Here is a 26,754-nt window from a genome sequence, read left to right as displayed (position 1 = left end):
GCAGTGCTGAAGATGATCCCCAATACAACAAGCGTCCCTGATTTTAATAGCCTTCAGCACAGGCCAAGGAAGTGCAAATTGCTATGGTCAGAGCTGGTGTCAAAGTACTCACCAGAAGGAATTCAGTTCTCAGTTCTGGCTGAGAGCTTTAAATCACTTAAACCAGCTCCAAGGGTGTCAGCGCTTGACGATCACGGGAAGGAAAAGCAGGGTGTCTGTACAGGTGGTGCCCTGGTGCACTAACAAAAAGTAGCACATCAAAACGTGTATGTACCTCAAAGCCTGAGAAAATCAGAAGGGAGTTTCCCCACAGAGGACACACATTGTAATAGGGTTTAGGCAAAGAAGAAAAGGATTGATTTGATGTCAGCCCTGCTGTGAATATCTCAGCACTGCAGGGGATTTCATGGACAAATATGCAGAGCAAATATAATACATGGCTTATATATAATGATGCACATAAAAAGCGTACTAGTCTGAAGATAAAGGAGGCCTTGAATCATATCCTATTGTGCTGCACCCTAGTTTAATCCGGTATTAAACATACTGCTTATGATACACAAATTACTTTAAAAAGTTACTAAAATGTTACAACAAAAGTAATAAATGAATTCAAGTTTTACACATGACCTTGCAAGAAAAATTTCGTTTTTAGGAAGCTTCAAACAATGCTTAAATAGTGTGGTAACTTTCTATCACTGTTAACAAATGTCAAAAAATTTTAAGGACATAAATTTCATCACACAATTAACACCCCCCATCCCTCCAAAAAAACCCCAGGTAGTGGTGTGCTGAGGCAGAAAGTCGCTATCACATCCAGAAGTAAGGTAGCAGATTTTGCAGATGCTGTCTGTGTAGCTCCCACCCTATGCAGAGAGCTCACTGGCAAATTCTGGCAAGCTCTGGCTCAACTCACTCAAAGCCTCCTTTGAGGCCAAAAGAAATGACATTAATCAAATCCAGACTTGGTTGTTCAACACTTGCTCTGCACACAGAGAAGATGTTTGTTTTGGTCACTATGAGAAAAAAATATATGATATTGTCTCCATTAAAACCCCCTCATAATGTAAAGCGTAAACTTGTATAATTTTAGCAGCATTTTACAGTCCTTCATAAAATAAAACCAGGAATGAATTAAAAGGAATGTTTTCATCCACCTCATTTAAAATACCAAATATCATGGGCAGTAATTGCTGATGCATCACAGTTGTAATCAGTAAAATCTGGGTCCAGCAATTAATTCAACATGGGCAGAACTGCAGCAAGTAGATCAGATTTAACATTTTCTGGCAAAGTAAATATTTACAACTCTTATATACAGCTTTTGGACTTAAAAACAATGGAGAGCTAGAAAGTTGTGTAAAGTCAAGTTTGGAATTTAAAAAAAAAATAAAAAAGCACTTGTCCAACTAATTTGGAGACACTTTGGCATGCCAAAAGAGGCCTTTTTTTTGTTGTTGTTCATTGCAACTGTTATAAAACCAGCAGATACAAAGCATCAGTGAGGCCAGATGTCCTGGGCAAGATAGGCAAGGTCTCTCTTGTGTCTGTGATGTTAGCTTTTTGGCGAGCCGATATCTACTGTGATCTTTGTATACAGAGGGTACTTGTCTGTTCTTAACACCTTGTAGGACAGTGTATTTAAGCCATCAGAGCTCATTGTCTCCCTTGTGTGAGCAATTCGGTCAAACCTGCAGAAGGGGAAAAAAAATAAAACAAAAAAGGAAGGCGGGGGGGGGGGGGGGGGGGGTGGGAGCGGGGAAACAAGAAGGAAAAGAGAAACGATGTTTAAACAACCCGAACTTCCCATGACATGTTTATAGCCTCTCAGGCGGCACCTCCGGTGTTTTAAGAACAACCTGAGTATCGGTACGTGTCCCACAAACTCCCAGGTTTGGCTAGCCTGAGCAACGGGCAAAAGCATCCCCATGGGGTCAAACTTCAGCCAGGAAAAGGCAGCCAAGCTTTTAAATCACACAGGTCCTTTTCCAGCTCTGCACTAAGAGCACAGGTCTTACTTGCCAAAATTGCCTGAAGCTTAATTTACTGCTTTTAAGGGGGTGGGGGTGTTAAGAAAGGTGAGAGGTGTTTGGCCATTGTGAAATCTTGGGGAAAAGGTCTGTAGTAAGGTAATAAACGGCAGAGGGGAAGGGGGCAGCTTATGGCACAGGGAACAGAGAGGTCAGCAAGGGAGGAGAAGGCCACAGGCTTTCCATGATCGGGCTTTTTGCAGAGCAAAGAGAAAGCCAAGCATCTGGAGCAGCAAGGGCAGGAGGCACCCCTTGAATCTACTGCGGTACGCACCTCTCGGGGTTGGGTTCATTCTTCCGGTCCCGGGAATGCCGAATCATTCTGCACTTCCCAATGATGGCATCCGGACGGGATATCCCCATGCCTTTAAACAGCAGCCTGCAAAAAACAAGTACATTAAACACCCACGACAGGTGACAGATGTGCTATGCTGTGCCATACCTTCCACAAACGACCATTGGTTTTTTGGGGTTTTGCCTTTTTTTTTTTCTTTTTTTTTTCTGTTTGAGGATGTCACCAGTGCAGGCTTGCCAACACTGAAAGAGAGGAAAGCCAATCCCCTTCCACGCAAGTGCATCTGTGTGAGGAAAAGAGACAACCCCCTGCCAACACTAAGGATCTGCTAATTCACTGCACCCTCAGCAGCTCCTCCAACACCCACATTAACTTTGCTCTAGGCTGTAGTCTGGAATTTGAATGGGAGGCACCTAGTTTTTAACCCATCTGGAAAGGAGCCAGAAGAGCATTCATTTTCTGGGATGTAAAAGCTGCAGTGCTGGTAGAAACTGAACTGAATGGTGGTGAAGCAGCACGGGGCAGGGCACACAGTCAGAGGCATAACGATCCCAGCTGGGATCTGCCGGGCAAGGGGCAGCCTCTCTTTGCGTGCTCTCTGCAAGGCACCTACAGTTCATGGACACCAATTCTGGAAAAGTACCTGGTTTCATCCTCTTTGCGGCTCCCTTTTCATTTCTAAATAGCATCTTCTGCTCCTCAAAATCTGAGTGCCCCAAAAAGAGAGGACAACCATTTTGCTCTGAATGCCCTGACCCACTGGAAGGTTGCCTCTCTCTGGGTTTATTAAACAGAAGTGCTGAACCTCAGGAAGGCACGAGCATTTTTAGGAATACCCTTCCTGAAGCCCAGAAGAGCTCAGAAGCCCAGAGAAAAGGCTGTGCAGAGTGGTTTTGCCATCGAGAAACGTGAAGAGGGCTTCCCAAATTTAAGCTCCCCACAACAACTTCTCACAGCAACTGAAGCCCTAGCACAACCCCATGTCCATGCCCTGCTCCGGTCTGGAGGCAGGGGTGGTCCCAGCCTGCCCTGTGCAACACCCTCCTCCTCTCCTGCAGATCAGAGCCTTGCTTGGCTTCCTTCCTGGCAGGAAGCAACGCTCACAGCCTTATTTAGAGCAGCTTACAGCCCTACAAATGGAGCTCTCTCGGGAACAAAGGGATCTGCTACTAGGCTGCAGACCCAGGCAAGCCTCAGGCTGCATTGGGGTAGGTGGGTCAAGGTCTTCTCCACCCTGTCACACACCCCAAATCCCCTTCCTTCAGCCAGTGCTGGGAGACCCAGAAGCTCCAACCTGCCCGCTGGCATGGATGCTTGCAAGGCTGCGTGGCGATTGAGCGATGCACATGTGGAGCAGTGGTGGGATTTTTTCAGCCAGACCCACTCCCCAGCACACCTTGGGAGCCATGAAATGGGGTACCAGCACCCAGCAGGAACATGCTTTTGCTGAGCCAGCAGGTCGCCCATGCACCACCTCCATCACACACCCAGAGGGGAGGCTCCCACAGTCGGCGTGAAAAAGACACCCTGTGCTACCCCGCACCCCCCCTGCCTGGGCGAAAGCAGCAGGTCTGTGCTCATCCCCACCCTGGAGGCACTCTGGGTGCCAAGGAAGGTATTTATTTACCTGTTATAAATGTCGTCATCTTCACCACCCCAGCCCCAGTAATTGTTTGGGAACCCGTTGATCTTTGTGAACTGCTCTTTGCTCAAGGCAGACACACCTCCGAAATACTGATTGTAAGGCAACCTGGAAGCAGGGAAAAAAGGACATTAGAGGAGGAGAGGTGCTAGCTAAGGTTTAGCCTGCCCACCTGAAAAGGGCTTGTGGCTGCCCTTTAAACCAGCCCACAGCAAGCCAGCACCCTGCAGCAAGGAGCAGTATGTGTTTGGGTGCCCTAGACTTGGCCAGGACAGAAGGAGCTGGTGGGCTCAGTTCCAAACACAGCTGGGAACTATTTTGCAACTGGTGACAGCTGCAGCCTTTCAATAAGTACATGGTCCTCAAAGGACAGGTCGGTGAAATGCACACCACCTTGCCAAAGGACAGATGGGTGACATGCATGCCTTGTGAGTGGCAAGAGGTCAGCGAGTCATTGGAGGTGCTGCAGACTCTTCCTGCAGCTCCACTGCTTGCCTCCATGCTCCCTAGTGCCCCAAAGGAAAGCTCACAGCCCAAAACTGAGCTGGCAGTGTGACCTTGCACACACAAAGCCAACCAGCTCCTGCTTGAAACGAGGGACAATTCACTGGGGGATCAGGGGCAGGCAAAATTCAGACCCACAGCACGAGGGCCCATGCAGGGATCACCATGACCTACCGCAGACCTTGCCTCTGCTTTAGCAAGCAGAAGAAAACCCTGGGGCCTGCATTTCTGCTCGAAGCTTCACCTAGCTACAAGAAAAAACTGCAGCTGCTGAGGTGACAGTGACAGTCCTGCCACCAATTCCACTGCTGTATCTTTATTGCTACTGGTCACCATGAGGTCACAACCAGTTTTCACTTTACAGATGAGCTTTTGAACTGCCCCTCTTGGGGATCTGGAGTAGGGGGGTGAAAAAAAAAAAAAAAAGGAAAAGCAAGACACATTTTTATTTGCAAAATTTGGGTTTTGCTGAACCCAAATGTATGCTGAAAGGCATTTTGGTTTATGTTGCTCTCCATCACCAGGGCAGGTCCCTCAGTGGCCTGAAATCAAACAGCCAAAAATATTTCATTTTGCTCTTAAAATAGTGTCTGATGCAGTCTTTTTAAAGCTGCACATAATTTTCACAGTGTGAGAGTGTCTCACTTTTCAGACTGGGTGGAAACATTAGCTGTCTTCCAGCTTCCAGCCTGAAACACAAGAAGGGATACGCAGGCATCTGCAAAGCGACAGGCTCTTAATTTTTCCTCACCCTGTGTTTCACTTTCAAGGAGCTGCGAATTTTAATAAACTGCTCAGCTGTGTTTCTCCCCCTTCTTCCCCTCCAGCTGATCCCACTTGCAGCCACCCGCTCCCTGCAGGGACACACACGCCAAGACAGGCTTTTGCCAGAGACATTTTCCCATGCTTTCAATGATGGGTGGGGATGTGTAACTCTGAGCCTGGCCTGCTAGGCTAATGGCGATATTAGGAACAAAACGCCTCTCCAAAAGCCGTCTCACCGAAATCCAAATTTATCCATGGATACAGAGAGGTGCCGTGGCTGGCTGTAACATTTGTAGGTGTTCCTGTCATCCATTGGGATGAGGTCTACGTCACTAAACACAAAGCAATCATAGTCATACTCTTTCAAGGCCTCTGCGAATCCTACATTCAGCAGTTTAGCACGGTTAAATTCTTCTTCTCCATCCTAGTTTGAAAACAAATTAAAAAAGTTAAGTGACTTAACTGTAACAGTTGACATCAGCAGCTTCTTACCTGTTGCCAGATGCCAGTGTCGCCGCAGTGGGTTGGCGCGCCTGTGATGGACTGAGCTCGAGCCTGAGCACTTCCCCGCAGCACCACCCCCCGCCCCCCAAAGAATGCTGCCCATGGGACGATGGCATCCAAGCCAGCTGCAAACCACGAGGGCAGCCAAAATGGCTGAGGAAAGGTCAGACCCAGCTCAGCTCCCCTCTCTTGGTGGGAGGCTCTAGGAGGACTGAGCCATCCCCCTGTCCCACCCCACGCAGAGACATTTTGGGATTGATTTTTGCGATAAAGTTCACAGACTGCTGGGGCGAGCAGCTGGGCCTTCCCAGAGCAATGGAGAAAGGCAGAGATGAGCTTTTCTGCCAGAAGGGACCCTTGTTACAGAGAGAAGCCTTGGCAGAGCTTCAGCTTACAGCCAGGACAAAGGCCACGGACCAAAACCCTTCTGTGGCCAGGATTTCAGCACCCTCTTCCTAAGCTCTGCCACACCGTGGCTGTGGGACCACGGCACAGCCTCTGCTGCGCAGCATGCAGGAGGACGTGCCAGATTCAATTTGAAAAGCGTGGGGTGCTAAGACCAGAAGCAAAGTTCTGACACTCTGACACTCACTCCTGTGCCCACACTAAAACCTGGGCAGTCACGCACACACAGGAGCAGGATGCTCCCCGGGCCCTGGGAAGGGCGCTGCTGGTTTAGCACATGGCCGTGACACACAGCCTTGTTTAGTGGATGGCGGGCCGAAGCGAGCTGCTTCCTGCAAGGGCTACTGGTCAGGCACGGGATGCCACTGTCTGCTGCGGTGCACAGCCCCTTCCTTGCTGCTCCTCTGCCAGCCGCAGCACGGGCATGACCCATCATCCGCCCCAGGGGCCTCGCCGGGAAAACGAAACCAGGAGGGCTGTTATCATGATGGGAAGGACCAAAGAGCTGACACCACAGCAGAGCATGTTTATCCCAGGGCAGGCACAGTTAACAAGGGGACCTGCAGAGAGCGGGGCAGGAAAATCTCTGCTCTCCTCCCCAAGCGATGAGGCCCCTGAGGAGAATCAGTTTGGCCTTTCTCAGGCAGCAATATTTCAAAAGCACACATGGCTTTGAGCACAAGTATGGGCTTGCAAATTGCTCGAGTACTTTTGAAAAACAGCAAGATCATACCCACAAACCCGAGAATACTGGTGGTTTGAGAGTAAGGATTTCGAATCTAGAACCCAACTTTACAGCAGCAGCTTCAAACCCAAACCCTGTGCAGTGGAACAGAGCAGGCAGAAGCGAACTAACTCATAGGTCATCGTCAAAGGAGGCTGAAGGTTTTTTCCCAGCCTGGAAACCAAGACTGCCAAATCCTTTCTCTTCTATCACATTCTGTCTTTCCCCCTCTACACCCTCTAAGCAGTGTCAAGGACTCCCCCACCATGCAAGCCACCCCCAGCCCCACAGTTCCCGCACCAGGTACGGGACACGAGTCAAGGACGGATAAAATATTGTGCCCAAGCAGCAGCTTAAAACATCACCTCCTCCCAAACTGCTTTCCCTGGTTAATAAACAATCAGTTTGGAAATTGTTTAATCCAGACATGGTTAATGGATCTGCGGCTGGAGAGCCACCACATGCTCTTGAAGCAGCCATAAGTATCTTTCAAATGAAGGTTTTAACATGCAAGTGTCAAACCAAGGTTTTCAAAAGCATTCATCACCTGCCTCGGGCATAAATGACTTCACAGGGAGGAGTGAGCTTTTGTGGGGGAGGATCTGAGCAAATTCTCAGCATCCTCACCCGAAACAAAAGGGCTCGCTCAATAACTAAGGTGATGGGAAGATGATCACCATCATGCATAAGCAAGAGCAGTGAAAACTTGAGTGCAGAAAATGAAGGCAAGTTGAACAAAGAGGCTAGGGAGAGGGAGTAGCAGAGGCTGTGGGATCAGAGGGTTTTCTTCCCCTGGCAAAGGGGTCTGCCCAGCCCCAGCTGCCAAGCGCTCCCGAGGTCCCACAGTACCAAACCCAGGCCTGGCTCCATAGTCTCAAAGGGGACTTTTCCTGGTGCTGGTGCAAAGTGCAATGTGCTCACACCTCAAAGCACCTGCTGAGTCCAGTTTAGGAGCTTATCCTCATTTCACACCCTTTGGCTGCTCTTTTCATAATGAAATTTCAAGGCAAAGGGCACTTCACACCAATTTTACAAGCGGAGGGAGGCTCAGCTGTAATTAACCCATGCCTTCAGGTAGCCTCTAACTGCTCTAGGTGACACGTAGGGATTAACAATGCTATAAAGAGCTGCATTTTTAAACCTCTCCCCGAAAAAACCCAAAGCATCATGCAGCAATCGGACCAAGAGTGTGTGGGACCCCTTGCCACTTCACCCACTGGACACCCCCAGAGCCCATGCCGGGGCCCCACGCATGAAGAGGGACCAGACACACGGCAAACACTTCACATGGGCACTGCTGCTCTCCTCCCAAATGGCCACACAGCTTCACACTGTGGGATCCAAAAGGCTTGGGGAAAAAAAAAAAAACTACAACCAAAAAAGAAAACAAAAAACCCTCTCCAAGCAGTTTTTTAGCACCTTTACATCGAGCAGGTAGCTCATGCAGGAAACCTTGCAATGCTGTTAACAGCTACTCCTTTGAGCACAGGAGGATGGTTTTCCATACCAGGAGGTATGCAGGGCTTTACAGTGTGTATCTGAGCGAAAAAAGACTGACAAGAAGTTTTGCTTTTTGCAGAAAGCTCTGTTTCTTTACCAAAGGCAATGTGGAAGCACTGGCATGCTTCATTATCTGAGATTCAAATCTCTCAAAACTCAGAAATGTGCTGCAGGCTTCCATCTTTGACTGATCCCCAACTTTCTGAAAGGAAAAAACCCAAACAACAAACAACCCAGAGTTGGTAAACCTCCTTTCTGTGCTGCTGTCCCTTGCAGGTCAGCAGAGGGGACAGTACCACAGGCAACCCCTGAGAGCACAGATAAAGCAGAATTGAAGACACCTCCAACCCTCAGCTCTGCAAGGCTCCCTGTTACTTGCTACAAGGAAATGGATCAGTTTGAACTTGCTTGGTCTGAGTCGCATCATCCCGAAGAGCTGGGCAGTGCACAGGGGACTGCTGCTTTGACAATGCAGCCAAGCTCTAGATGCAGCCTCCACACTTATTTCCTAGGCTTTCAACCAGAAAAGGTGTAGTCCGAGCACAGTTTTGCTACTTTTCTTTTCCCCTGACAATTTTTTCCCTATGCTGTCTTGTCCTGAAACTTAACCCATGTCTAAGTTCCGTGCTGGCACCCAGCACCTGTTTCAGGCTCCTGATTTTACTCTCTCTGTCTCTCCCAGCACGTCCAGGTCCATCCCCATTCCCTAGTCCACAAGAGACTTGCTGAAGGGGGACAATGTGCTGCCTGAGATCTGCAGGGTTTGACGCTGACTTCTGACACCTGGAGATGATCAGCCTGAGCAAAAGAACATCCAGGCTTTTTAACTTCCCATCTCTTACCTTTGCTGAATCTGGTTTGCTCAGACAGACCTACCAAAGGATGCTACCTTTTTTAGTGCCAGACAGATAAAATTGAGGTTTTTGAATCTGCCACTCAAGCTAAAGGGCTTGTGAACCCGCAAGAAGCCATCTGTCTCAATTTTGTCCTGCCTTGCACTTCCATGTAGGAGGCAGCTCTGTGATTCCTCCTGCAGACAGCACAGCAGAGGACTCATGGTTGCATCTCTCTCACCTGGATCCTAAACTCACTGTGTCTCAGGGAGGTAACGGTAATGATACGTGCTCCTGGCTGGCTAGGAGAGAGCCATCACCTCCAACAGGAGGTTGCTAGCTCAGTCAGGGACCCACCAAGACAGCCTGAACCACACACACAATGTCCATGTGAAAGTCCATGGTGCAGTGGACTTGAGCGGGTAGAAGCAGATTTCCAGGGCCACACAGAGACACCAGGAGGCACTCTGCTGTTTCCCGGTCACAGGTGTTTTGAGGCATCAGCATCGTTACATTGGGCAGCAAGAGAGAACAACTACAGGGGGAAACTCGCCTCCCCCATCACTGTGAGTCTAAGCAGGAACCAAGTACAATTCCCTCCCTTGCCCACATACCTGGGGGGTGCTAATACCCCCTGCAAAATAGCATGAATAAGTGTGATGCCCCAACCACTCCACACTCACACGCACACACACACACGCTCTGGAAAATTGCTATAGAGGACATTGCAGGCAACACAAGGGGCCAGTGGAAAATGGTTGAACAACTGCATGGTTTTCAGAGAATTTGCCAAGTCTCCCCTTTCCCAAACCTCAGCCTGGCTGCATGGGCATTTGCAGAGGCTGAACTGCAGCGAGAAAACTTATTTCTAGACCTGAGCACCCAGGTGGCAATGGCTGAAGGAGTCAGGACAGGACATGGGTGATGGTGGGAGTGAATGGGACTGAGGGAGACGCCACAAATTTGCCACTGCCTTCCCATTTGCTGAAGTCAAGCTTGCACGGCATCAAATTCGTGCTACAAAAAGCGTGCCCAGCCACGTGTCCTCATCTCGGATTTATCTGGAAGATCCTACAACTGCTACTCCACATGTTGGGCTTAGCTTTTGCTGGGGGTGGAGTGTGGAGGATGAAGCATAATATGTGTTTTCCACTGGCTCCTGTTACACACCGGACATTTTACAAACATCATCCCCCTGACTTCAGCCAAGTCCTACTCTGAGGCATTCAGGCACACAAGAACACCATGGTGGAGGCACAATGGACTCGTGATGGAAACACATTGCGCTGAAAGGAAGAAGTTTGACATTACCAGTGCAGCAGTAGCAGGGCTCAGCGCTCCTCTTTCTTTCTATGAGATGCAGAGCACAGAAGAGCACGTAGGCAGCGTGTAAGAACCAGATCACACAGTAATTCTCCTTGCTTCAGTGATTGCTTTGATATAGACAGGATTAACAAGTAAAGGTAATATTTCCCCACTAGAAGGAAAAATAAAATAAAAAAAAAAGGAGGGCAGATGCAAAGGGAAGGACAGACAAGAAAAAGAGAAAAGCAATTGTCAAGACAGCAGAGAAATAAGACTGTTTTCCTACTGTACTTCTGGCAGAATTAATACATTTTCTGCAGCTCTCTCTATTCAGCGTTCCCACTCACCCTCGAGAGACGCATCCAGTGGGTTTACTACCACTGACCGCTCTGCCTCTTCCTGACACAGCTTGTTAGAGGCATGTTTATTCCACAAGTCAGGTAGTCTTACATGCTAACCTACATCTGACTGCTAGATGTGTCCAGGACATATATACCTTGTATACTGCATGTCACTCCCACTCCAACTTTGCTCAAGAGATGGGTCAGAAAAAAGCCATTTCCTTCAATAATTTTTGTGAGAGTTAATTAACTTCAGAGAACACAGACAGTCCCACAGCCCTAGTGCTGGAGGACAGGACCAGAGAAGAGGAGGAGCCAGCAGCGCAGGACAATGCAAGCCAGCATGCACCCTCACAGCAGCAGCAGCAGCAGGAACTCCAACATGGCTTCGGACACTGCCTGCCTTTATGGGTGTCAGCACAGCTCCGCATGATCGGGCCCCTTGCTTTCCTTACCCTTGAACACCACCGATGGGGAAATACCAACCCTAGCTGCACTGCCGGCTCTTTGCAATGGAGATGGCTGCTTGCCTACCAGCAGTGCCCCTGGACTGTGGGCATGCAGCTCTCCCTGGTCCTCTGCAGAGCTGGCTGATGAGCTATGCCTGGCCAGGAAAGCAGCAGCCCCAGCCGCAGGACCGCTGCTGGAAGCCACATCGCACCCTTGCTTCTGAGCCACGCTCAGAAAAAAGGGAGGCATGCTGCCCTGCCACATTCACCCCACTGACCGGCAGGGACCGTGGCTCAAGCAGCCTTGTGGCACCAGTAGCTTGCACAGGCAAACGCTGCACGTGCAAGGAAATGTGGCCTGAGTGACAAAGGGCTGGGGCTGGCCCCACATTGCTGGACCACAGTGGCACCAGCTGTTCTTTGCATTACATAGGAAGGGTCTCCTTACAGGCCTTAACGTTAGGGCACAGCGTGCCAGTCCGCAGGCTGCAGAAACGCCTTGTCTCCTCAGCAACGCAGCCACCAGGCCACAAGCACAGTTGGCCACAGACACCAGAGCTGCTGTGCTTGGAAGCTACTGCTAATTCCCCACAAATCACTTTTGCCCAGATCTCTGGCACCCTGGAAATGAGCAAAGTAAGAGAAATAGTAGTAGAGGAGTATTTGTTTTCTCTCTAGAAAAGGGTCTTCCCTTACTTTCAATTCTGTGAGGAAATCTATCACTTGGGCAACCATTTTAAATATTCAGGGTGCTTGATATGCCAAATCATATCAGCTGATCTGCAAATTTAAGGAGTTACATTTAAAGAAGTACGTTATTTCATATCAGTTTTTACAGAGCTGAGAAAACAAGATATAAATACATATCCAAGAGAGAAACTGTGCTGTTAGATTGCCCAGCCGGCAGTCTCCACTGGGGCTCTCAGAACTGCATCTGCCCTTTCACACTGCAGCCCATACAAATGCCTACACGTTTTAAGTTTTTACAAGTGTGAACAACACCCACTTAAGACAGCTTGTTTGGAGTGGAAGATGCCTTTTTTTTTTTTTAAATGACAGGTATAAGGACATCAGATATCAAGGAAAAAAACCCAACAAAATACCCCCCTGTCACTACTTGGTTCTTTTCTGTTCTGTTCACCTGAAGATAATCACTCACCCGCTCCACTGCCACAGCTTTGTTTTCTCCATCGTAACATTTCATGCGCTATTACTAATATGAACAGAAATTGCTCAAGGAAGTGAAATCCTATGCTTTATGGCACACCCAGCCAGATTAGGCATTAATGTTACCTTGTCACCTTAAAGATCTTTGTATGCACTTCCTGCAGCAGTTGGGAAAAAGGATTACTTGGAAAGAGATATTAGATTGGGTTGTGCTATTAAGGATCTTTTCCCTCCTCACCAAGTGGTTTCTTTAAGCAGAAGCTCTTTAGAGTGAATCGTGCCTGATGAGAAGAGGGGACCTCAGGTTTTCCATCAAAATCATCAAAGCAAACCTGCTCATGTTCATTTCCAGTTTTTTGTGTGTGTGTGCTACGGTCTTGTTTTGTTTTGTTTTGCTTTTTAAAAGCAAACTTATCCCTGCCTGCTAGCCCACTGCTGTTCAGGATAAAGCAACTGTTTTAGGGAGCATGGGCACTGTTATGAGAGCAGTATAAAGCCCTGTGTCTTTAGCATCTTACCTGGTTGATAACGTACACTCCATAATCTAGCTGCTGCCTTTGGAGAATTGGGTGCAGGTAATACAGCCAGTACTTCAGGTGCTCCTCTCGGTTCCTGAATGGTATGATTATTGCTACTTTCTGAAGTGCTACACAGTCCTTCGGAGCAAAACGACCTCCTGTTTTGACCTCTGGGTTTATTCTCGCCACTTCTTCCAGGTTCACAGGCTGGGAAAACTCCACACGTAGAGCACCAACTGAAAGAGAGGCATAGCACAAAGTGAGTTAGCACACACAATCTATTTCTCTGAGCGCACATCCCTAACACATGCTTGGCTTTTATTTTGTTTTTTAAAAATAGAGGTTTGGGTCCAAACAAAATCCCAGCAGAGCATGGAGGTGTTGAAGCTTGGACCAGCTGCACTCAAAGCAACCGCACAACACCATTCACAGCAAACCTGCAAATGCTGTAGCTTCTTAGTGTCAGGCCTCAACTATGTTGCTGATGCCAACCAAGCCTTGAAAATCCTCCTATCTGCACGTCAAACCAACAGCTGTGCTCCCACTGGCACACGTGCCACGAAACCAGCCTAGAGAAGAGTGTTGCCCTCTGCGCTCTCACCCACCTCACACAGTGTGAGAGTCAAGCCCTTCAAAAACAGTCCAGGTCTCCTACCACCATAATTACTTCTGCCAAGGCTAGCCACATGCAAAGTGAACAAAACCCCCTTTCTTGTTTTTTTCCTTATAGATACTTTCAGTGTTCTGCAGGCATGCCCATTATTTATTAGAACTGCTAAAAAAAAAAAAAAAAAATTCAGATTTGCATGAAGGTTGGCAATTCCTGCACACAGCTTCAACAGCAGCAGGTTTTGAAACTGCCAAAATAACCTGTGCCAAAACTGGTGTGTAAAACTGAGAAGCCCTCCTGGCACCATAGAGAGGATAGCAGCCTCTGAGCTGCTCAGGGCCAAGTTCAGGGAGAGAGAGCAGTGACAGCCCCGGGCACTCACATGGCCGATGAGATCTGCTTCGCAAGACTTTGGCACATCCGTCTGCACAAGTGCTCTTTGCTTGCCAGGGCTTCTCTGCTCTGCCATGCCAGCTTCAAAGCGGTCTCTCCTGTACATCTGTATGTGGGTCTGTGGCTAAACACGTCATTGCTGACCACAGCCCTTTTGTGGATGCCCCCTCTTAACATCCTGGCAGTTTTTTTTCCTTCCAGCTGCTCCAGCCCTGATGAACAGAGTTGCTGCGATAAACCTAATGAGCGTGTCACCTGCCTGCAGAAGGACCTCTCTCACCGCCACATCCTGCTCCCAGCAACGGCAAACTAATAAACTGGGCATGCACACTTGGCTCCCACTAAAACCTCTGCAGCCGGTGGGGATGCCAAGGCCCCCAGGCATAAAGGAGAAGGTCTTCACCATGAACACTGATCTGGGGATCAGTCCTTAAATATTTGGCTGCTGTACCCTCCCCCTCTCCTCCATCTGGGTGTGAACACACATGTGCATGTGCATGCATGCACTCACACACATGCCTTAGAGCTACCGTCTCCTCTCTGCATTTCCTGAAGAGACCCGCAGGCCCCTCCGACAATACACACAGCGTGCACATGCCAGCGGTGGGTACACTGCACTTATGGAGCTCCTTGAGAAGATTTTTAGAGCTCTAAAAGACAGTGTCCGTCACAATCAACCTTTTGCATACCCCAACATGTGACTACTAAAAAAGCAGAAATAACGGTCCAGGCTCACAGCTCATTGCCCGGTTATTTATCTAGGAGAAGCTACTTTAGTTTGGTCGAGTTGCTCCACAAACAAACCTGTGCTCACTCAGGCTGGAGATGGCAAGGAGACCGCTGGACAGGCAGAGGTGGCTGGTGTACCCCTGGAGGCGTCGAGGAAGCTTTGCTGCCCGATTCACCGCCTGCACAGCGGAGGCGAGACCTTGCAGCAACCGGCATCACAGGCAGGATGCAAAGGGATCTCCCGATCTCCGCATTCTGCACAGGTTAAATAAGCGCATTTGCACAATTTCCCCTCAGACAAGAAGGCAGCGATTTCTCAGGCTCCAGGCACTGGGATCAGTCTGCCCATGCTCTCAGCACTCCCACGGTTCCCAGCTGAACCCCCAATGTGCCTGCCTGGCTCCCCACTCTCTCTGCCCCATGTGCAAGCCGGGTCTTGCGGATGCCTGCCCTGTGGCTGCATAGCCAGGGCCAAAGCCTCTTGGGTCAAAAGGGAGAGCTCAGAGGGCGCTCCACAGTGGCAGGAAGAGGCAAGAATAGGAGGAACTGAGGCAGGAAGGAACATGTAGTGGCACGACCGGGACTCAGTGGTGACAGGATTGGGGGCCATACACAGCCACCCCCCCGTGCCAGGGCAGCAAGGCCACTGGGGGCGAGAGCACATCGTTTCCTCCGAATTTGGGTACCGCTGGGGAGCCATGGCAGCAAGCACTCTCCCAGAACAGCCTCTGGCCTTGACCCACCTCCACGCCTGCTTCCCTCTGCCCATCGCCCCCTCTGCCCCCAGCATCACCTCTATTCAGAGACCGGCGCTCGCCGTTAGGACGATGCTACGCTTCTGTGCGCTGAAAACAACAAGGGGCATTGCACTGGGCACAGTTCACCGAACCGGTCATGGCCAGCGAACGGGCTGACGTTATCCAGCTGTGCCCGGGGACGTTCTTTTCCCGCCTTGCTCCCGCCCCGCCGCCAGCAGCAGGGCCGGCCCGGCGGGGCGCTGCAGAAAGCGGCGGGGCGGAAGCAACACAGCCCGCCGAGGGGCCCTGCCAGCCCGGTCTGCTCCCGCCGGGCGAGCCCCTTCCTGCCGGGGCGGGCGGCGCCCTCTGCTCCCGGCTGCGGCTCCGGAGAGCCCCGGCAGCCCGGGGGATGCTTTCTGCTTTAAGAACAAAGGCTCTTTTAATGTTTCGCACTTACTCGTGCAGCGTAAGGGGGGTGGGGGGGTGGGGGGGTGGGGAAGAACAACAAAAAGTTTGCCATTTAGGTGAATTTACAGGGGAAATCTCCCGCTGGAGGCTCGTGAGCTCCAGCTGGGCAAGGACAGCCACGCGCGCTGGGACGCTCCAAGCAAGGCTTTTTGCAGGCTGGCACCCACCAGCCCCCCAGGGCCAAACGCAGACCGCTCATCCTGCCAGTGCTTGCTCTTGTTTACCTTCAGGAGGCTGGAACGTCAGCAAGAAAAAGAAGGAAGAGGAAAACACATCCGTGATAAAAAACAGCTGCAGAAGACAAGAGATTTCAGTTTCAGTCTCGAAGGACACTGCTCCGACCTCCAGTTAATCCAACTGGTTTTAAAGGCAGTGCGCCTTCTTGTAAATGCTGCCCCGAGGGATGCAGCCAACACGCAGGTCAGTGAGAAGACCCCAGTCACTGGTGCTGTACATGTACAGCAAGACAGCTGCTTCTGAGACAGGCTTCACACAAATCAGCCAGTTAGTACATTCACTGGCATCAGTCAGAATACGAAAATGTAAAAAACCTGAATAGGCTGTTTTCAAACATAGCACAGCTAAAACAAACTGGACTTCTAAAGCCATGTGGCTGACAAAAAGCAACAGCAACATACCACCCGCTGCAAATCGATGCTTTCAGTTCACTTCCCAAGCAGGCCAAAGCTAAAGCCACATCTGCAAACACAGGCTTTCCAACCGGTGACCAGAGTCACAGTTCCACTTGCTAATTTTAAATAATTTTGGCAGAAATTGGACTACCTGGACAGCACACAGCCCCAAGGCTGTTGTCTCCCAAGGATGCTGCCTCAGGACATGATCTGCCAATGCCAAGGAAGTGTGTGAAGTTTGCTGTGATGCTGTCCCACCGGCCAAAATTGTATCCCTATCCATGTTTACTAGTTACAACTTTCCAGCCCCATTCACTCCATCTCAGTCTTCTCTGCTCCTGTTCAAGCTGACCGTCTGACATATAGGAGCCACTGTATATTGAGCCCCTGCTAAAAACAGAGAGACATGATAGAGCTATGTGGACTTGCAACTCCACTCACCCACATGGCTCTGGATTTGTAGGCTCAGAGGGTAACCCTTTTGGGTTCAGAGTTACAAAGCTCCAACACAGCACCTTCACAAGCCTCCATCATACACTTTTAGCAAAGGAAAGCCTCGAAAACATGCATAAGCATGAAAGAAGCATGAAAGAAGCTTGCAAAAGAGACAAAAGCACAAACACTTTGGAGATTGTAAAAGGAGGTTCTAGTTGGCCGTGGTAGGCTAAGAAAGAGACGCACAAAAAAAAAAAAAAAAAAAACCCAGCCCCCTCCCGACTCCCATCGCTGACACTTAGAAGCATTTCTGCTCAAAGGGAAGGTTCACAGGAAAAACGCTGTGCAGGCACAGATGCCGGGAGGCCATCGTGGTGCACACAAACAGGAAGCAGCTTCTCACATGAAGCAAAAGGTGAGGCTTGTAAAAACCCAGAGGCAGCACAGCAGTGCTCAAGCCTCAGGAATCCAGCCCGCAACCCCAGTGAGCTTCTCGTCCCCCACTTCCTAACGGCCACGTTTGCCACGACAGCTAAACCTCCTGCTGTGTGAGGCTGCCAGGACATGTCCTCCTCAGTGCTCATCCTGCTGACCAAAACGAGAGGACCCTTGCACAAAAAGCCCCGAATCCACTCAGCCTGATGCTGTAATAAATCTAGAGGCTGTTCCAGGCTTCCTGGACTGCAGACACTAGAGGTGCTGGGAAAACTCAAGCGGCAATGCCCCACAGGGCCAGAATTGTACTCTTGCATCCCCCGGGGGACTGCAACTGGGATGGCACCACGCTCCATCCAAGAAGGTGGCAGGGTGTGACACAACATGGGGCAGCAGCCACAAAGGACAGCCCCGGGGGGTTCAGATGGGAGGAGGTGGGAGGGAATCCCTTCCCCAGGAGGGTGGAGCAGCCCCAGCAGATGGAGATGGGAAGGTGGGCAGCTGGGCTCATGGGCAGGTTTGGAGAGGCAATCCAGCAGACTGAATGGTCTTCCCAAGCACTCCACTGGGAAAATGAGCAAAATTCACCTGCACACTTTAAGCTAGGCACAAGTATCAAATATTTAATTTAATAAGAATGAAAGCAAAAGCATGTAGCACATGGGTTGGAAAAAATCTCTTCTGAACAGAGCAGAAAAGAACATTTCCATCACCCTGGCTGAGAGCCGGGCGCTGCTCTCTAGCTGCTGAGCCACGTGCACACACGCACTGCCATGGTCAGACCAACCTCATGAGAAAGAAAAGCTGGAAACCAGAAGCAGAACTCGCAGAAAGAAAAAAACCCACCACCTCTCTTTGCAGGGGCCCAGCAAAAAAGGGAAGGGCCCATCGGCCTCACTAAGTCCCAGGCTGGGAAAAACAAAACCAGTTCCATCCCAGATAACGTGGGGGCAAGTCCCCCCACCTTGGGCTGTTGCTCCGGCCCCTAGACCCAGGTGGCAGCTCCAGGGCAGGCAGGTATCTGTATCCCACAGCTCAGCGAAGCAAGCGTTTCCTTTTAAAATCAGCTAAACTTCAGAGCTGTGCCAGTGCCTACACAGGCAGCACCAGCCAGGCTCGAATTGGGGTTCAGCCCTGTGGTGGGGGGATGGGACCAGTGGAAGGGTCAGTTCCAGCACCCCTTGCCCAGCTGGCTCCCCAAGGCAGCCTCCTGTCCTGCCATGCGACCCACCAGCCAAAAGAGCCACAGGGGACATCTCTGCCTCCTTGCAAACTGACTGGCAGCTGCTGCTCCTTGCTGCCTGCAGCTCTCACTCCCCCACAAGCATTTTAAAAAAAATAAAAAATTCTTAGGTCTGGCTAGAAATACCCCAGTGAGGAAAAAAAAAGCCTTCCCAAGGACCAGGATACGTTTTCTTTGGCTGGTCTACACTTGCAGAGTTGCACCCCCTTACAGACGTCAGCTATGTTGATGCAAGGCTTGAGCCTGCTACACCAGTGCATGCCCTGTCTTGGGCAGGCTCACACAGTATCTGGCATCTGCAACTGTAGACCCCAAAGGGAAACAAGCTGAAAAACATGAGGATGCATCACACCCGCTGGCAACACTGGGTCTGCATGAGGGCAGGTTTGCACGATTAACTGAGCAAGTACAGACAGAGAAAAAAATTTCATAATCCAACCCCAAATGCTGCCCATTCCAACATAAGATCTCACACTAGCACATGGTGTCTTTAAAAAACAAAAAAGACTGTCATTTCCACAAGAAGGTACTTTTGGGAGAGAAGCAAAGTCCTCATCGGTGGCTCAAATCCAGCACACACTCACTGAAGCGGCTTTGAACTGTCTCCCTTTGAGCCGGGCAATCTGCATGTGATTAGCCCTTCTCACTGCCGCCGCGATATTAAATTCCAGGCCCTCAAACAGCATACTCAAAACAAACAAACAGAGAGGCCTGGATCAGAAGGCTGAGCTGCTTCCCCCGCCTTCCGCCCGCCAGGAACCCCCCATGCTTCTGCGCGATGGGATGAGCAGACAGGAGCTCTCCCGGTCTGAGTGGCATCCCAGGGAGATGCCTCTGCCAGGGGCAGCCCCAAATTGCAAGGCAGCCCCCGGCCACCCTGCCCTGCCCCACCCCATCTCACCCCACCCCACCGGCGGTGGCTGCACCTGGATCCCAGCGCTGCCCCGGGGCTGGGGCGCACTCCCCAGACAGCGCGGGCGAGCGCCGGATGCCAGGTGGGGCACAGGTGCGTCTGTCCGGCCGAAACTCAGCTGGGGCTTGCGCACCCCTGAAAGCACGGGGTGCCACTTCTGGAGGGAGGCATGGGAGGTGAGGACAGGAGCAGGGCATTGCATGCCTGGGGAAGTGGCTGCTGAAACCCCGCTGCCCTCGAGTACACAGGTTTGCAGAAACCCGTCCTGTCAAGTTTTACAGGGCTGTTTCTGTCTTCAGCCAGACCCATTTGCAGGTAAGTGCCCTCAAAGTGAGTCCAGTGACACCCCGGCTTGGGGACCGGCGTTAGGGGAGGCGACAAGAGCAGCCATCTTTCAGACAAACATCTGCAGGAGCTTGGGGACTGCCCCAAGCTCCTGCAGCTCAGCTGCAGCCGGGAGACAGCTGGAAAGGCTGTTTGCCATCCCCCAGCATCACTGGCAGCCACAGCCACCACTTGCCCATCTGGAGATGCTAATCCATGCCTGGGTGACCAAGCACCTCTCCTTGCAGGCAGAGGCTCTAACCAGTGATTTGTACAAAGGAAAATACTGTCCTGGTGGGGATGCGCAGAGCAGTGAGACCTCCAGCCCACAGAGACAACGGTGAGCTGGACAGTGACACTGCTCCATCCATGTCCAGAAAACCCAAGATCTTCGGCCCCACTACTGCAGCACTGCTGTGGACTGGCCACCTCTGTCCACAAAACCTCTGCAACCAAAACTCCTCCTGCCCTCGGACAAGGTGCACAGGAGGGAGGGAGGGAAGCGGCAGCTGCAGGATGCTGGCTGGAGGGGAGAGTCCACCTGCACGGAGCTGAGGTGAGTGGTGGAGTCCAGCAGACCAGTGCCTTGGACACGCTCATGAGGCCATCAGACCCAGAGCACCTCCCTGCTAAGGATCATGCACTCCCAGCACATTACCCTTTGGGGTGGTAGGGGCCCTCAACACAGCGACAATACCCTCCATCTGCTAAGTGAAGTCAGACTAAGGAGCTCCACACAAGAGAAGGAAAGTTGAGAGCTTAACCAAATTCTGCATCCAAGTGCAGTTTGGGAAGCTGCAAGCATCTGTCTTTCCAAACACAAACGTGGCCAAACTAGCTGTTGCTTCAGATCAATGCTGGCAGAGAAACAAGCATGTTATAAAACACTAGATGCACAAGACGAAAAACTTTCCTCTTCTCCCCAGCACATCTTGTCTGTTGTGCCATGTCTCCGAACCAGCTGCTCTCCAGGAAGGCATGGTACCTTTCCAAGATAGTTTGCAAGCCCAATTAATAGTCCTTCACCTTCACTTTGACCAGAGAAGAGGATGCTAGGGATGCTCTCACCGCAGAGCCTGCTCCCTGCCTGCCGAGAACTTCAGCGGTGCAATGCGCTCCCAACCATGTGGGTAGCCGTGGAGATGTTGGTGGTGTTGCCAGGATCGAGCATTTGCTCCCTGCTAAACTTAAGATGTTTAAGATACATATTATTTGGAGAAGTTTAACACAGTTTCTCAACCTCTCTTTTGAGGCCAAGAAAGCCTAACTTTGAGCAAACTGGTCCACGTGTTAGCTCCCCCTCCCCCAGCCCTCTCCATGCTCTTCTCTTTGAGTTTCTGTTTTACTTTATCGAAACAAGCCAGTGGAGGGACACGGGACAACCCCAGCTTGCGGTCATGAGCCAAGCAACTCCTGTAGTACCAGGTTTGGAGGGAGGCAGGAGGGAGCAGAGATAGCAGCTGTATTGGAAAGGTTAAAAAAAAAAAAAAACAACAAAAAAAAAGCAAAGCAGACAATAAGAATTTCAGGCGAGAGGAGGGGGAGATGCTGAGCATAAAGCAAGTGCTTTCTCCACCACTTGGTATCATAAGCAACCTCACAGATTCAGAGGTCCCCTGTTTCTGGGGCAGAAACTCCCCACAGGGAGACAAGACCCCATGACTGCAGGTGGGCAATGTGACAGGAACCAGATCCCAAGCATGCCAAACCTACCAAACCCCTCCAGCACGGTCACCACCAGAAGTCTTCTTAAAAAAAACAGTGTTCTCAGCACCTCAGGTTTTCACTCTCTCGCCCCAAATTATGCCCCGTTAGGATTCTGCCAGTGCTAAAACATCCTCTACCCCAGCCTATGCAATGGGGGTCTCAGGGGCCTCAAACTAGACTATTTGTGAATTCACTGACCACTCAGGCAGCACATTACCTCTAAAACTCTCTGTAATACAGGCACTAAGCATCACCACCGATTTGACAGGCTACCTCTGTCTCCTCCAAACAAGCCTCTAAGCATCAGAGTACCCTCATCACTTATCTTCAGCATCTACAGTTCGGCATGACTGCTCGCGCTGACTATACAGGCATCAGAAGTGGTGCATCGAAGAGAAAGCCCATGCCATAGGTCCTCCCCCCTCCAATTTAGCAATGGCTGCTCACCCACAAGCTGTCCAAAGGAGCTCTTTTCTGTTGATCCTCAGTTTTTCAAATATGCCTTGCTAACAGTGGGAAGCAACAGTTTCTATCCAGGACTCTAGCATCTCAAAAAAACAGCTGTTTTTCTTGCATGTCCAAGATCTCCCAGCAAATAGCCATTTGGAAACTCCGTTCCTTTGTAAACATTAGTGAAATGAGTGCTTCTCTAGGGGTTTGTGCTTTGGGCAGTTCACTGATTCATACATTAACCTAGATTTTTTTGGGTTTTCAGTATTTCTTAATTATTAGGGTTTGGGGTTGTCAGCTTTCTAAACTTAAACCTGGGGCTGAAAAGCTGAGGCAGACACCTGACTGCAACATGTTTAGCACACTTGGGTCATCTTTGTCATGAGATGCTCATGAGGCTGAGGGTAAGTACACATCTCTTCGGTCTTTTATCCCTTACCAGCCACACGTGGTACCTAATTGAGGGTCAAAAATGGCTAAGGAGACAGCTGTATTCTAAAATAACCTCCATAAACAACACATGCTCTCGGTCAGGCAGGACTTGAAAATGACATCCTTGAAATACAGATAAGCCTGTCCATAAGATTATGCTTTGCAGACTTCTGGCACCGAAAGATAAGTGCTGCTTTAAGATGAGCTCTTATGGAGAGGGAGCTTACTGCCAAAGAACCTGCTGCCTTCCACACTCCCTCCTAAGAACAGCATGCAGATAACTACCGCATCACCAAAACACAAATACCTTATGGAAAAGGTAGAAGAAAAGCATTTGACTGTTTTTGAAAGCACTTAGGCCAATATATATACTACTTCTATAGAGCAAAAAAGCAATACCATTGCTTTTTACCACTATACCTCCGAGAGAACATAACAGTTTGAGGAATGGACACCAGCAGGCTCTGTCTGGATTTACTTGCTTTTGGGCTTCTCAGAGGCTGAAATTTCACTGCAGCAAGCAGGGCTTGCTTCTCAATACCCCATTTAAGATACTAATTGGCATGCAGTTCTAAACTGGAGCATAAATCCAAAATGCATGTATTACCTTATATTAGAGAATGTCATAGCTGTTAAGAACCTTTAATTCAAAGTTGAATTATAGTATTATTTCCCCAGCCCTGATTTACGCTTCTGAATTATAAATAAAGGCAAGTGAGCCATAAAAGCATTTTAAATTTGGCAGCTTCTTGTAGAGATTAAACCTCATTCAGCTAATGCATTTGCTGCAGAGCTAGACAGCAGGGATTGTAAACTACTCTCTCTAAACATCGCTAGAAAGAAAACTCTGGGCCTCTGAAACGAGTATCCAACCTATCTGACTGTTCAAAAAGCTCGAGCAGCTCAGTCGCACACATCCTGCATGATTCATCACATGCTTCCCAACATCGGGGGCGGGGGGGGGGGGGGGAAGGGGAAGGGGAGGGGGGCAGAAAATAATAAAAAAAAATAAGATGAGATGCATTTCAATAAATTTAGGTTTACACTGAGGGAATGGGGCAGCTGGAGATACTTGTTCCCATTAGAGTACTTTCCCATGGCTTTGAGAAGGTGGGGATCACAGAAAGGTTGTTGCTGGTTTCTGCTTGTTACATTTATACCAATATGGAGCTTTGTGCACAAAAAGACTTTTTTTTTTAAATTCTGTGTGGGTGAATTAAATGTGAGAAATGCCTGCAAAGCGTACATCTCTCCATCCCCCACACTGGCCTTCAAGATACATGAGATGATCAGGGTAGACTCAGTTCTGACCAACATCTGAGGCATAACAGGATTGTTTTACAAATGCTGTTTGCTACCAAAACATGAAAAGAGCAGGGGAAAAAAATTACCCATCAGGTTTCTCACCTACATGCCAGCTACAAACCTTGAAGCAGTGACGTGCCAGCCTGCGTCTGACTGCACCACCCCACAAGTACTGAAGGTAACACAGCTAGAGACCATTTGCCTATTGCATTGTGAAAAGCTACTTTCTACACAGCTCTGTAGCCCTCTGAACATCTGTAACCACTTCCAATAGCCTCATTTGGCCTTTGGCAGATTCAGCAGATTGCACTGAAGATGTTACAAAGATGGTATAAAATTTTTTAATGGATTCTTCAGTGACTAACCCTGATAAGGCTTTGAATCTTGGGGACACTAAGAGCGTTTCTCTAAACTCCAGGCATTTCAAAAGCACATGACTCACTCCTGAGAGGATCAGGGTAAGCAGAGACCATTTAAAGCAAAGCCATATTCACAAAGGGCTCCCACATCCACTCCGTGAGGACGGGCTTGCACAGCCACTTTCAACTTAAAGTGATATAGAGGAAAAAAAGTGAAAGATACGAATCAAAAACAACAAAACATAGCACAGTTCCTTTTAGTGACCTCAAAACCACCTTCCTAAAATAACAAACCAGTCATTTGTTATTCAGATGCGTTGATCCATAAACAGCTAACCAGCAAGCACGGAGAGAAACTACGAATCTGTGTGTCGTTTTCGTAAAATGAAAACCACAGGTAGCTTCTCGAAAGTCTCTTCCCTCACTGTGATCTCCGATAATTAAGGTACCTGTGCTGAGGTGGCACACTGATGAAGACGGAGAGGATGCCCAGGCTCCCGGGCCCAAATAGCTCGTGGCCAGGTCACTATCAACTGGGATGCCAGCAGGTCACGGTAAGGAACCCCACCCACACCATAGCAGGGTCTATTCAAGGAGCAGCAGCTACAAACAGCAACTTGGGCGACAGCCTTGCAAGGAGAGGAAACAAGCTGACATTCACCTTGTCCCTAGCTCTGCCTTGTGACAAAGCCAGTGGATCACAACGGATACAGGCGATCAATGTAAAAATTAGCCCACCGGCAGGCTGCAAAGTCGCCAACAGCCTGCCAGCCTCCGAGCACACCAGCGGTCCTGGGAAGGGCCTGTGGGGAGCACGGCTCCAGTGCAGATAAAACACGCCAGGCTGCCACGTATCAGGATACAGCATCACAGGATTAAATACATGGGAAGCGCCGCGGGGATGCATAACAACTGTGTTCATGGCCCTGCCTCAGAGCGCTTCTCAAACCCACACCGCTCATCGAGCAGGTCCGTGAGCCCGACAGACCGCGAAGGCCTGCGCAGCACACATAACCCGCCTGATCCTTCCCGTGCGGTTGCGCAAGAGGAGTATTTTGGGTAGAGTTCCCAGAGGAAATTACCCAACCTCTCCGGCAAACAGAAAGAAACCCAGCCGGACTGGGAGGGAGCGCTCCCCGACAGCGCCGGGGCTCCGCTCGCCGCTGCCTTCCCTGCGAGAGCATCCGCGCCTCGGTCCCCGCGAACACCGGCTCCCCGGGGATTCTCCCACAATGCCCCTCCGCCGCGAGGCGGCGCCGGCCGGCCGGCGGCAAGCCTGGACAGCCCCGCCGCTGTCACACCCGCACCCTCCCCGCGGCGGCAGGCACCTACGAGGGACATCAGGACCCAAGGCGCGGCAGCGGGACCCGGCGGCGGTCCGCGATGCCCGCGCCCCCCCGTGGCCCCGACAGGAGGAGAGGAAGCGGAGCCCGCCTGCCCGCCTACCCCCCCCCACCGGCCCCAAACCCCGACGGGGCGGCACTCACCGAGCAGCGGGGAGGGCTCGGGGCAGGGGCCCGGCAGCGGCGAGGCGGGGGGGGCCCGGGCGGCGGGCGGCGGCGACGGGCGGGAGAGCGGCAGCGAGAGGTTGGCGGGCGGCGGGCGGCGCGGCGGCGGCTCGGGGCTGCCCGGCGGCCGCAGGGCGCTGCCCGCCAGGTAGTAGAGCAGCGTGGCCGAGAGATGGAGGGCGCAGAAGGCGACGAGGAGGCGGCAGGCCCGCTGAAGCGAGGTGCCGGGCAGCGACGGCTCCTTCATGCCGCTGCGCTGGCGGGGAGCGCCGCCCGCCCCGCGCCGCGCCGCCGACGGGGGACGCGGACGGGGCGGGGGCGGCGGCGGCTCCGCCTGCCGGGGGGCGGCCCCGCGCCCCGCGCCCCGCCCGCAGCCGCCCGCCGCCGCGGGGAGCACCGGTGGGACCTCCTCTCCTCCTCTCGACAACCCCCCCCGCCTCCCCCGGCAGCCCGCGCCCCTCCGCCAGCGGCGACTAAGCGACGTCTCCCCCCGCACGGGAGCGGGCAGCCCCGCCGCGGGGCTGGCGCCTGGCAACGCACCCCTCTGCCCTGGCTCGCTCTCCGGCACGGTACCGGGTAACACCGTGTAGTAACTGTAGCTGCACGTTGGTGCAGGTCGCCGTAGCAGCATGCAGGAACGCTCGGCTTTGGCAGAGGGCGTAAGGGGCAGCTGCGAACTGCTGCGGCGTGGCACCGGCTATGTTCGGTTGGGTTCGTGCCCCTTGGAGGGTTGCAGGTCGTCTTCACTTGGCACAAATAAGCATAAACTGTAGTTTTCTGTCAGCTCGATGGAGCTTGTTTCAATACGTTTTCTGCAAAGCAAAAAAGCTCAGGACCACCTTTTTGTTGAGTAAATCACAGGACCCCAGCAGGGCCTTCTGGAGGTCTCCAGCCAAACCTCCTGCTTGCAACAAGACTATCGCCAGCAGTAGGTGAAGTCAACTGTGGTTTTGTCCCCCTGAGCCTTGAAAGCTGCCCAGCATGGGGATCTCCACCTCTCTGGTGCTCTGAATCAGAGCTGTCCCACATTCCTGAGGAAGGAGTTTCCTCATGTCCATCATCAAGCCAGCGGAAGTGCCTGGGCAAGCTGGT

The 26,754-nt window shown here is 51.1% G+C and overlaps 1 protein-coding gene across 1 annotated transcript; it reads right to left on the bottom strand.

Moving 5' to 3' along the window:
- B4GALT1 (beta-1,4-galactosyltransferase 1) lies at positions 1 to 25,909 on the bottom strand. Its single transcript, XM_086479201.1, has 6 exons — positions 25,642 to 25,909; positions 12,983 to 13,218; positions 5,473 to 5,660; positions 3,953 to 4,075; positions 2,305 to 2,409; positions 1 to 1,691 (listed from the first exon to the last, which is right to left on the bottom strand). Exons 1-6 carry the CDS (start codon positions 25,907 to 25,909, stop codon positions 1,556 to 1,558), a joined length of 1,056 nt encoding a protein of 351 aa, XP_086335327.1. The 3' UTR covers positions 1 to 1,555.
- Positions 25,910 to 26,754: the final 845 nt, after the last annotated feature.

Source organism: Leptosomus discolor, chromosome Z, assembly GCF_034619465.1.
Source record: "Leptosomus discolor isolate bLepDis1 chromosome Z, bLepDis1.hap2, whole genome shotgun sequence".
Lineage (NCBI taxonomy): Eukaryota > Metazoa > Chordata > Aves > Leptosomiformes > Leptosomidae > Leptosomus > Leptosomus discolor.
Note: the sequence above shows the minus strand (reverse complement) of the source record. Positions and strands in the feature narration are given on the sequence as shown.